The 13,048-nt window shown below is 40.2% G+C and overlaps 1 protein-coding gene across 20 annotated transcripts in view; it reads left to right on the top strand.

The window, feature by feature from the left end:
• Positions 1 to 13,048, top strand: part of Dlg1 (MAGUK family member discs large 1) — a 530,764-nt gene that overhangs the window by 311,786 nt on the left and 205,930 nt on the right. For 16 of the 20 annotated variants that reach the window (XM_072004650.1, XM_072004679.1, XM_072004697.1 and 13 more), the window contains 2 exons: positions 5,113 to 5,208; positions 12,116 to 12,289. In XM_072004650.1, coding sequence (XP_071860751.1) covers positions 5,113 to 5,208; positions 12,116 to 12,289 — 270 coding nt within the window. The other 4 variants (XM_072004715.1, XM_072004706.1, XM_072004724.1 and 1 more) reach the window with 4 other exon arrangements.

The following is a 13,048-nucleotide window of genomic DNA, read 5'->3' on the forward strand; positions in this document are numbered from 1 at the left end:
GATCATGGGTAGCTCCAGGCGAACCACCGACATCGACTACAAGACCAAATCGCTATGGACGGAAGACAATGCTCTGTGTTTGGTGGGATCAAAAGGGTATGATCTATTACGAGCTGTTAAAACCTGGCGAAACCGTTAATACTGAGCGCTACCGACAACAAATGATCGATTTGAATCAAGCTTTGCGTGAAAAACGACCAGAATATCAAAAAAGGCAACACAAAGTAATTTTGCTTCATGATAATGCACCATCACATACAGCAAAACCGGTCAAGGAAACGATCGAAGCGTTCAGTTGGGAAATACTTTCGCACGCGGCTTACTCACCAGACTTGGCTCCGTCCGATTACTATTTATTTGCATCGAGGGGACACGCACTTTTGACTAGCACTTCCACTTCTTACGAAAATGGCTCGATGACTGGTTTGCCTCAAAAGAGCGACAGTTTTTTTGGCGTGGCATCCACCAATTGCCAGACAGGTGGGAAAAATGTATAGCTAGCGATGGGCAATACTTCGAATAAAATATTTTTAATCACTTTCATACAATAAACGTGTATTTTCTATACAAAAATTCCGGTTTCATATTTACATACCTGGTATATGTATAGGTTAGTAGAAGAAATAAAGTGCGATAGTAAAATTGATTAAGAATCAGAGTTGATATCTTTCGAGGATTGAAGTAAAGGTATAATGGAAAACTTTTGCAGCTTACAATTCAGAGAGTTTCTGTATGTATGACTACATCAGTAGATATCGCCACTTAACGCATCAATTTATAACCTCATTATATTTCTTCCATCAAGTACGTGCATATTGAGTGCAGTTTCAAAGTCATTTTTTCTGATACGCAAAGAGCATACTGCATACTTTTGACTTATTTTTCCACAAGGAGTCTCGTTTTGCGATTGTACCAGAGGCATCTCATATACGAAACAAGCAAGGCAACAGTAGAACATCGCAAGTAGAAAAGAAGAACGTGCATTCAATTTAACATACACCGACAAATCTAGTAATCTAACTATTACAATAGAATTTGTAGAATCATTATCCAAAGACTAACTCGCTCCATTTTAGCAGTTTGAGCATCGTTTCGCGATCGTTTGGTTCGCATCTCTAAAATTCCATTTTCATCGATTGAGTGATTCGATATCAAAATACCAATTTCCTTTTTCCCTTCTGTACGTAACATATATATGCTTTTCTTGCTTCGAAAAAAGGTTTCGGGAGCGCATTGCACGTCGATGAAGAATGTAACTGTATACGAAGCCGAACTATTAAGTAATTGGAAGTTCGGAAATTCTCCGGTTTCAGAGAAATTTTGTAACTATCCGAAACGATCGATAACGCAGCTCGTACGCAGAATTTCGATCCAAATTCTCGTAACGTAGAATCGAACTTTTGGCAGAAACAATCCGATACATGGATAATATAGCGCATCGATCCATCCTTTGCACGTTTCGAAATGTTCGACGTTTCCGGGCGCGTTCACTTACGCGGAAACTCGCAAGCTCTTCGATGGCTCCTCGAATTTCCAACAAGGGTAGCAACGATTGGAGAGAGGTAGCGTCGAGAACCGGGAATTATCGAGAATATCCAACTGCTACGGAACCGTCGCGCCTATTAAACTCCTGTATAAGCACCAAGATGCGGCGTTAGCCACCGGATACTGACGTTTTGTGGTTAAACTGAGGTGACTAGGCAAACGCCAGCTGCCAGTAGTTACGGTCAAACTGTCATCAGACGCGAACACGGTGCCAGCGGGCATACGTCGAACAAGTTCAAACAGTATTGAAATTCTATAACGTATATAGAGGTCAATTTGTAATTCCTAATGTCTAAACGATATAATCATGATGATTCGTTTAATTTCGTCGTAAACGAATTCGATATAGCTTTATCGAGAAACTGCGTTAAGTTTTAGTGGTACATATTGAACAATAGATAGGATGTAACAAGTTCTATGTAACTACTGCTTTTAGAATGTGTTATTCTGAAATTAAGCAAAGTGCTATTTGGTACAATAGACCAACGCAAATGGAGTTTAAGATTACTGTTAGTAGGAATGTACTAGGTATGCAGTTGGAACGAGTTAAATACAGAAGTTGTAATTAAAACACAATTATGGCGATAATTCGAAACTACAACTATTTTCGAAACCTTTTGGTTTAAATCCATCACGGTGCAACCGACATTCTTAATATTTGCCCTATATTCGACTAGACATTCGTTCTATTGTTGAATGGATGCGACTTTTTCGTGTCGTGAGAGGATCCTTGTTGTTCTCTGACACTATCTCGTTGATTGTTTCCGGAAATCCCCGGAGTGCTTCCGTGCCCCGCTCTCGAAGAAAAGCACGCGTGACTTCGTATACAGCCGGCCAGAGGAAGACGGATTGAAAAGGCACTTGTGCGTCGAGTTCGTTTATCCGAAGATGAGACTGAGTCTGGAGTCTTCGGCAAACGTACGCGCGCTTCTGTTTGAAATCTCGAGACCAGGGAACTCTTCGAATGCATCGAAATGAAGGCACCACCGTCGGCCAGGAAACTTTCGCCAAGATAAATTTAGAGTTGTGCTCCAACCTGAAAACAATACTTTCCCCCTCCATGACTTGGAAACTTCGATCGAGATTCAAAGTGTCCTCGAACATATCCTTCTACTTCCACATACGCGGATGAATTTAATCGCAGGCTGAGTTAATCTATCCGGTTAATTTCATACGTCGTTGTTGCGTAGAACGGACAATTCTTTTGATTAATAGTCATAGATTCTTAAAAAGTACGTCAGCAATACAGTTGCTCACGAAAGTACGGCAACACTTGTAGAAATCTTTTGTGGCTATATTATACGTCGTAAGAGTCATGAAACATTTTGAAATTTCAATAACGCTGTAATGAAACTCGACTATCGTGATTATATACAATATACGTGATTAACTTCTAAATGCATATTCACGTGTGTTTCAAACTTGCCTAATGTAATCACGATATTCGTGTCTCGTTATAATGCTACTGAAATTTCAAACAGTTTCGCACGACGAACGTAACATGTTCATAAAGAGTTTCTATGATAAATATATGAATATTTTCCTAAGCCACTGTACATTGGTATAGGTTTAGTTTATTAATACACAATGCTCTAAAAGGAGTTGTGTTTTATCGAAAAGATTCAATGTACGAAGTATGCCAATTAAATATTCTTCGCTATATATATAATTACTAGAAGCTTATAAAGAAACCCCTGTTTTTTAAACACCCAGTATTTTCAGAGAAAATGTCTAACAATTCTACACAATTGTGTTACTGAATGTAACTGTTTCAGAAATTTTATAAAAACATTCAAATTGCACTTTGTGATTGAAATAATAATTCAATCTTCTATTTAGTAACCAACTGGAACGAATGTTTACCTAATCCGAATTTTCCATTCGTAATTTCAATTCCAACCACTAGATACAAAATTGATATAATATCTAGTAAACGTGATAGATATTGATCGTTATAGAAACGCAGAACTCATTTCGGGATATTTGCTTCGTATTTTCTTTTAATTTCTACGTGTGGGTAAGCGTAAATCAAATATATCAGCTGTCCATATCTGCGCTTGAATCAAAATGAAACAGACAGGAAGAATCGTAGCATCGTCTCTTTCGCACACTACGTCTACGAGCACGGCGACGTTACTCTAAACCCGGCCAGCCGCTTGTCAAACACGTAGCCGTGTATTCTCGTCCCAGGGTTTGACGTTTTTCTCGGCCGACATCCGGGGCAGAAAGTGGTCTTTCGTTTACATTTCCGTTCACCATGGATGGATCGATCTATCTTCCCTTTATTTTTCAGACAATCCCTTCTTATCGTTCAGCACAGCAGCGAAAATCCCTCTCTCGGTTTACACACGGTCTCCTCTGTTTAACGGAGTTTCGTTTCCGATAAAACTCACGGTGAGTTAAGCAGCGTCGAATGGAACGAAAGAAACACATCGGATATGCAAAAAGGAAAGAAATTGTGAAATTTATTGCGACGAAGGAAAGTACGATAGTAGAAAAGGAGAGCGAGTCGGGTGAATGCAGATGGGAAGAAAGGGGCGAGAGAAAGGAGAAAAATTCTTGACACGTTCTTTGGTGACGCGCGAGCAACGAGGTGACGAACGTGCCGACATTTTTTCTCGACGGAACAAACTGCGGCGAACGAGGACGATAGGGGTAGTAGTGCATATTTAATAAAGAGTAAAGCACGACAGGGGTGGGCAGATCGAGGAAAAGTAGCGCGGGATGTTAAACACACCTGCGCATCGAAAGTTCGTCATGAATAATTCCGTTTGGCTCGTTTAACGCGGTCGCAGTACGCGCGCTGACGGAACTTCCATCAGCTCCCGCTGAACGATAATTGACTTTGCGTCTCACCGGCTCTATTTATTTGCGCGCCTTCCAGGCCTCGCCACCATCCTGGCTGTACACTTCCTGGCCGAGAGATCGAACGAGCGTTAAACGACGCTCAGCTGGAACACGACAAAGATAGGGAAAACAAGGAGCTAGATCGAGAAGTTTAAATTGCGACCAGGGATCGAGTTAAGGCTTAATAGCTAATTGATTCGGAAATTAAATCGTAGACTTGTTTTCTCGCTGTGCGCTCCGGATTCATCGGCGAACATCGCGACGTCCAATGATTTATCGCGAATTCTTTGATTAAATGGTTTGGGCAGGGTGGAAGATAGAGAATTCTGTAATTCGAAGGAGGATCTGCTGTGCCACGGTAGATTGAGTTTTGCGTTGTTTCGAAGTTGCAATTGCTTTAACTGAACCGTAAAAGCATCGAACTAATAAATATAGTCGGTCGAACGGTTTCTAAACTATGAAATAACGAGGCTCGTCAAAGTCTATTATGTTATGCATGTTTAATCTATTATCAAGGCGATGACAACAGTTGGATAGGAATATCGATTATGTTAATTACACATTTTGAACGACTACACGATATTCCGTTATGAATATGTATAGCACGATACTTAACAGCAATGTTTTTTATTAAAAAAACACAGAGTTTACCGGAAGTACGTATCGTTTTCTCGTTGACAGGACATGTAGAGATGTTTTTAGATCATATGGTTATTGCAGGGTGGTCCAGATTTCCCGGTGAACCAGACTCTGTCGAACATTTATGGCCGCACGTCGGCCAGTCCAGAGGCTCCAGACTACGTAGACGAAACTCAGGTTCGTAAGTCTGTAAATAATGTCGTGTGAGAGTTAATTTCGGTCTCCGTTGTTCTTAATTATACTAAACGATAATATCGTTTAAAATCAAGTGTACTAACAATAACATTTAACAATCGTATCGGTAATATCCTTACCTAACCTAACAACAAATTTAAACATTGAAGATACTTAATAAATTTTAATTGCAAAGAAACATAATTTAATCAGCTGGATTGAATTTTCAATACTCGGTTGGCTATAGGGAAATCTGTCAGGTTCCTGCAATTTTTTACTGCAAGTTCAATGTTTTCTACTTTACCGACGCGTTTCTCCCATATAATTTCTTTGTGACTTCAGCTACAGACACTCGTCGATCAATTAGCAACCACAGATATCTTTTTATTAATCAACCTTTCCATTTCTTTTTATATAAAAATATTTAAAACCTCTACATTAACGAAAAGATAATTAACAGAAGTGCTCCTCTTAAGATAAATGAAGTCTCTCAGCCGCGTTATTGCACGTTTCTTCCGGCAGTGTTCATAAAAGGGTATTTCTTCGAGGCACGACAGAAACAGAAATTAATCTATTTTGCATCAAGGACGAACTATAATTTTCCAGGTTCCGACCTTCTTGTTGTCCCTTTCCGTTTTCTCATTTCCTTGACGATCAAAGCGGAAAAAAGGGGAGATGCATTATACTCGAGACACAGGTCACGATCCCTGCCATCTTCCTGCTTATCTTCCTTCAAATGCTGTGCAGTGTTTTAGAAATATCGTTGAATAGATTTCATTGTACGGCCATTTGCAAAATGGAATTCACTTGAAAAAGTAGGAGACCGGAAATGCAATTTTCCCTTTTCTAAACAACGGAACGCGCAGAGAAAGATGCATGGATGATGTGGCCGAAGTCAATTGTGAAACGACACTAGAGATAATTTCATCTAGTTTTAGCCGTTCCATGTGTGGAATTTCACAATTGAAATTCAATTCAGTTTTACACGCCATTTCGCCGATTAACGGGTGCCAGCTCGTCACAAAGTCAACGATAAAACGGGAACAGCGACAGGCTCGCCTGTGGCGAGACCATTTGTAAATTATGCCAGAAATCAGCGTGACTGCATTATCAATGCCGTTACGCGGCTTCCGTATTTGCAAATAAAGTGTGGAAACTGCGTATAATGTATCCCATTTGATTTAATCGACCTGATTAACCTGGTAAAATGCAATCATGCAGTCGTTAGTTGTTTAATCCGTACTGGCAGCGTGAAACTCGTTAGTTCTCATTACGACCATTGCATCGACTAGCACCTCTTTTACATTGGCTACAAAAAGTATTTGCACACGTTCTTATTTTTCAATTAAACGCTTCTCTATCGGATTCTATATTTCGTTTTCATAACACCACATTTTTGTAATCATACGAAAATGTTCTTAAGTGGTATTAAGTAACAGATGTACTTGAATTTAATTAATTGTAATATGTAGATACTGAAATAAATACAAGAGCGTACTAATACCGTTTGCAACCACCATATTACAATCACAAAGCTAATTATCTTTTCAATATTATTTTTAATGGAGAATTCTTATTTACCTTTGTTTAACTAGATTCTCGAGTTAATTAACTTCATTTAAACGAAACTGTAACCGAAGCGATAAATTTGACATTGCTTTCACGTTTAACCATTAACTCTGCGCGGACTGCAGCGGAAGCTAGGACGGAGCGGGTCCGTCGACGATAATTATACCTTACGTCCGGAACGTTCGTCTCGAAATTACATTCGAGCAAGACCGTTAATGAAATAATAGTGACGTTTCAGGTGCACAGATTATAAATAACCGTCGATATAACGTCGTGCGCTTCTGTGCCATTGAACCGGTTTTCGCATTTCGCCCGGTTCTTCCGGTTCTAGCCGCGCGTACTTTAATTAAGCGTCTGCTTAATCAGGCCAGTACGTAAATTTTCCCAGAAATCTCCAAGCGAAGACAATCTCGTCGGGCATCGATCTCCGTGCTCTGGCGCGTCTCACGTCTCTATTGTCCGGGAATATTTACAACATCGAGGATTTCGCATTTCCCCCTCGATCAATCGCGAAACCATATCAAACTACTCGCCGTCGAGTCGTTCGGTGTGGAATACGGAAACCGAGCCGCGTCTTGCTCGGGGGTAAGCCAATTCGTACGGAAAATGGGATTAATGCCCGCCTTTATCACGCTCACAGACACGGAACTGCACGAAAGCACGATCGTTGAACATCGTTCGAACACACTGGTAAGATCGTGTTCGTACACTGTAGCGTGAGTTCGATGAAAAGAATCGTGTCGGAATTAGACCACGACGCTTTGGTAGGAGCACCGGAACGTGGCGGCCACCAACGTCGAAACGTTTCAACGGCAGTACCGACGCTGACGTCTATCCCTTCGAGATACATACTCCACGCATCGAATGATGCGTTTACACTGTTTCGTTGAATACGAATGAATCACGAGTGGCTTCTGAGCTTTCTTCTATGGTGTTTTCTTATAGTCGCGCATCTACGATAACAAAGTGAATCCAGTAAGAATGGCGTGTTGTTTTCGTACGTACTTTTGTGAAATGAATCCTCTGTCTGACGAACAGTAGTAGCCTTTAGGCGAAGCACTACTAAACGAAGTCTCTGCTGAATTATTACGTTGCCCGACAATCGAAGTGTACACCATTCTGAAAGTTCACTTCTCCATGAACGAGAATTATTGCGTTTCGTCAAAGTCGAGACGGATCGATGAGAATAGAGAACACGTGGACTCCAATGCTAAGAGCATCCATTAATTTATACGAATAGCCAACCTTGTCAGATCCTTGTGTTTTTCTTGGAAGACTCGTGACATAAAATCAGTTGTTTCAGGAGGTTGAAGTAAAACGGGCGCCTGAGGTGTAGTTTTGTAAAACTACGGCCTAAGGAAAATAAGCTGGCTGACCAAAGTACACATGCGGTGCCAGGCGTTCTTCTTTCGACGAATCATTATTTCCACTAGTCCCCTAGGAAGCCTCGGACTGCAAAGAAAAACACGGCCAAATATTTAACACATGAATTTTTCCAGACATAAACTTCTTTATATTCTCGACTTCTGTGCGAATAGGAGAAAGATGCACTACGAAAATAGGAACAAACGGACCGAATAATAGCGTCAGAATACACGTGATTCGTTTACAGTTACTGCCATTTTGCCTCGTGCTCCGTGATTCTCTCGTAAACAGTTTAACGATGCTGTTTGATATTTTTGGAAATGCATAAACGTTTTAGTCGCTTTGAAGATTTTCTTCTTCCGAGCCAATTACACGTGCACGAGCCTTCGTTAAACAAGTGATCCCGCGGAGCCAAACATTGTTTTCTATCAATGCTAAAAATAATTCCAAACGAGCAGAGAACGGCAGATTTTTATCTCGAACTGATACGATTCTACATGTAAATTGTTCGGTAGTTTTTTGTTAAAAGAGAGAAACACGAAACATTTTTCTTGTATTAACGAAAGCTTTCAACGATCCCGATTGGATTCCTGGTCGCCTTTAAATTTCATTTTTCACTTGGCGCAACTTCTTTATCTGCTCGCGTACCAGTCGCAAAATCGTCGAAGAAACTACAGCCACTACTCATTTTTCAATGCGAACCTTCTTACGGGAACTACTTTGCTATCTATCTCTCGAAGCTTTCCTCAACTTCCTGCGGACGTTGATCGGAATTCCTTTCGATTCGATTCCCTTTTCTTCGTTTGTTCTACCACCGGTGGAACGAACCTTCCGCGGCTGAGTGTTTTAAAGAGATAGTTGAACGCGAATATTTGTCGTGGGAATTTGTTGGATGAAAGGAAAGACTCCTCTCTGATATTTTCGTCTGTTTTATCACAAGTTCTACGAAATGTCGATTGTTTTGGAGAAAGTGTATTGTGCCGCGTGAAAAACGCAATCCATATATATCTTCTTGGAAAAATTAATTGAAATAACTTGAACATTCGCTGTAACTGATGATGATTCATTGAAAAAATGATATAACGAAGTTCGGTAGACATAATTGAATATGCATCGTGCTATATATGAGAACGTGTAAATAATCTAATATGTGGAAAGAAAAATTGGAACGGAAATCTTCTACGCAAGTTCAAATTTTGACAAGAATGAAAAGAATTAACACAGACTGATTATCACAAATACACTTCCAAATAAATTTGAACGGAAGTGAAATTAGAAAATACAACACTATAGAAATGATAAAAAAGATAGAGGAATTAGAGGAGAAAAGGATCGCACGATCGCAACAAACTCGTATATAAAAGCTAGTGAAAACTAAACGCGAATAAACGGTGAACGAAATCAAACACGGAGATACAATGATCGATTGGGTGTCTATTGTGCGTCATTCACGACGTCGTTTCAGCGACTATGTTTACGGTGTTCCTATTAAGGTACGCAAACGAAGGACAAAGAGACCCTGTCACTCTGGTGAACGTTTTAATCGTAATGTTGTTACGCATGCCTCAAAACGATCCAGCAATTTTTGCGGATGCTGCTGGAATCAAGTAAGTCTCGATAAAAATTAGATTTTTATCCCTTGCCTCCTCCTCGTTAGCGTTTATGAATTTATAATTTACGCCAATTAACAACCGATCGAAGCGATCGATTCGTAACTATTGAAACGTGACCACAACTCGTGATAGAGAATAATTCATTGAAACGGAAGAGGTCAGCGCAGGAGGTCCTCCATGTTTTTAAACGTAATTGTATCACTCGCGCGTTTCAATATTTAATGGTTTAATATGCTTCGAAGTTTTACGACGAGCTTTCAGCTGAATTTGTTCGGAAAGCAGGAAGCCGCTGTTTATTTATACGAGTCCATTCCCGTGTTCCCGTACGCGGGCAAGTATAGAGTTCATTTATCATCACGGTAGCATTTAAACGCTGAAAAATTGACCGCTCGGTGGATTGAGTCGGAAACGGCATCGATCTATTTTATTCGTCCTATTTTTGATCCGAGAATTAATACGGTTGTCTCGTCAGAGAAAAATTCGTGGTCCGTGGTTAGCGGAAATGACACATCGTTGCATGTAATATATGGACACCACGTTGTACCGTAATTCTAAATTAGAGCATTAAATGGATCGTTAAGGGATGGATTGCTGCAGTCAAATCCATAGAAATTGAACGAAGGAAAAAGTAAACTTCATGCATAGTTATAGTGGTTTTAGATCTTCCAATTAGTTTCTCAGATTTAATAATTATGTATTAATTCGTCTATTATGATTATTTTTTTAATATTCAAAAGATAAAGTGAACCAAACGATCAGGGTGGACTATTGTATGAAATTATGTACCAAAGAGTGGTCGAATCGGAGCGTGAACGTATTAAAGTATATAGTTAATGATGGGTGATTTTCTACGTTAAGCATCATTCCTCGGGCTCTCGAAAGGGGTAGATACCATCCTGCATTTCTTCACGGGACTTCGTATCCATTTCCTAAACCTCCGTTTTTTTACGAGTACGAAGTATCGGAAATTGACCCAAGGTGACCCAACTACCTTCTGGTCGCGTACTTGACACGAACGGAATGTCCATTCTGTGGCCAGTCAGTGGTCACTAATGGTCACTTTCTTCAAAATCGTTAGCGAGTAAGTACGTAAACGTTTTTCGAAGTGCGTTTCCTTTTCACGGATTCTAAGGGAAATTCTAGCAACGAGAAAAATGCCTATCGTTTCTATGAATTACGGGGGTTTCCCAAAATAAAATAATAACGCAGAACATCGAAATAAAATTCTAGTAATGAAAAATTAGTGCCAGAATATAAAAGGATACTACCAGTAAGGAAACAGCACTATGACATAAAAAAAAGATCATGCAACGGGAGGAATAGTGAAAACGAAAAAGGAAATTCTTACGATAAGAAGAAATAATGCAAGAAAAGAAAAAAAACGTGATTTAGAGAAATAAAACAAACAGTGCGGAGATATAAAAAAAAAAAAAATGAGATGAAATGCCAGCAATACCAGCACCCTTAAAAAAGGATAAATGCAACAAAAATAAAATTTTCACAAGTTACATTCCCAGAATATATCAGTTTCAATTGGGGCGAACTTGCTGTTACAATTCCATCTGCATATTAAGATATCACACAATCTCGTCAAATTACTCAATCTTATTTCTGTGAATTACTTCGGCATCAAAATTTGAGATTTGACCATTTCGAGTCTCCAATTCCAACCTATGTCATTATTAGTAGTATTTCCCCTAGCGTTTCCACTATAACCCAACAAACGTGCGGTTAAAATGGCTTCAGTCATATCGAATCGCATGGATGACATTCACACTAGCGTTTATTCAGGTGGCTGTCAAGATGTGAGTTATTTTAAACGAAAAGGTTTCAATAAACGTTCGATCATTGATACCGTGGTTGGCCACTCGACAGGCTATCGTATCCGGAAGCCCCACGCGGCCACGATAATGAAAAGAAATCCCGGATTCCGGAGGATTAGCACAGTAGAAGCGTCACCGATATCGAAACCCGATGCAAGCAACCTCGTCAGTCGAAACCGTGCTCATCACCGACGCGCAATCCCTTCTTTCTCTTTTCTTCGATTCGTTACGATCTACTGCGTTCAAAATGATCTTTCTAAATGTTCCAAAAGTTAAGCCAAGCAACATGTGCCTGTTGAAGATAACACGACACCAACAACAAGCAAATGTAGAATCGGATCGCGGGCAATCGAATATTAAACGTAAATCGAGGAGGCTGCGACGCAGTAAATTCATTGAAACGATTCTCGATCGCCTGCACGTCAGTATTTAGAAATGGCTAATGCGGAGAATGATGGTGTTTATTATTAAAAATGTTACGAATGTGAGAAATTATTAATGATTGAAATCGTTAAATGTTGAAATTCTCTGGGGTTACAGAAGACCCGTTACACTGGTGGAGGAGTGGACGAGCAGTTGCCACCACCGCCTTCGCCACCCCAACTGAAAGAGGCAGGACAACTAGACGGAGTTCCTAGACCGAATTCGGTCGATCGTATCCTACATCCTGATGGTAGCCAGCACATCCTAACTAGCCACGAGGCCCTGAACAAGGTAATATTTAATAGTTTCTCGTTGCATCGCAAATGTCTGCCTATTGAATTGTAAATGTTCCGTAAAATGATGGAGGAGCAGCTTACACGTAAGCGGTTTATCAAATTAAATATTCCCGCATACACGTCTCGACGCATGCTCAGAAAAGACCTCGAAGGTTCGCCATCTGCTAGAATTTCGTGTAAATATTCCCGAAATCGATACGAAACGTCGGTAACGAGCTACTCTATATTATGCTTACCTACGTGTCACGTCTATCCTAATACCCTGTTCTTAGTCAATGGCTTACCGACCATTCTCAATCGATAAAATACTTTAACTATTGCGAATTACATATATCTATTGAACGCTAAATATTTCAGATTATAGAAAATATTCTCACTTAACGTTTATCAAATCTTCATACGATCTCCAATTTTTTTTATATCTATCCAAACGTAAAAGTCCGTTCCAAAGGTAATCTATTTTCCACCCTTAAATTAATGTTATCACCCCACGAAAGGTAGCGCTTACGGACTTATCAGTTTCCGCGAATATTCGTCTGATGGTGCCCACGTCATATAACTGGCAACGTAGTAATCTACGTTATCGTACGGATATTCGGAGATACACGTGGACGAACCAGTCCGACCGTGGCTTCGTGGCTCGTCGACTCTGGGCCGGATGTGATCGGTTCTCCGGAAGTTCGATCAAGTGCTGAAGTGTGTCGCGAGTGCGTCTCCGCGGTGATGTGAATGACGACGACTTGGCCGGAAAGAG

Source organism: Bombus fervidus, chromosome 1 (genome assembly GCF_041682495.2).
Source record: "Bombus fervidus isolate BK054 chromosome 1, iyBomFerv1, whole genome shotgun sequence".
Taxonomy (NCBI): domain Eukaryota; kingdom Metazoa; phylum Arthropoda; class Insecta; order Hymenoptera; family Apidae; genus Bombus; species Bombus fervidus.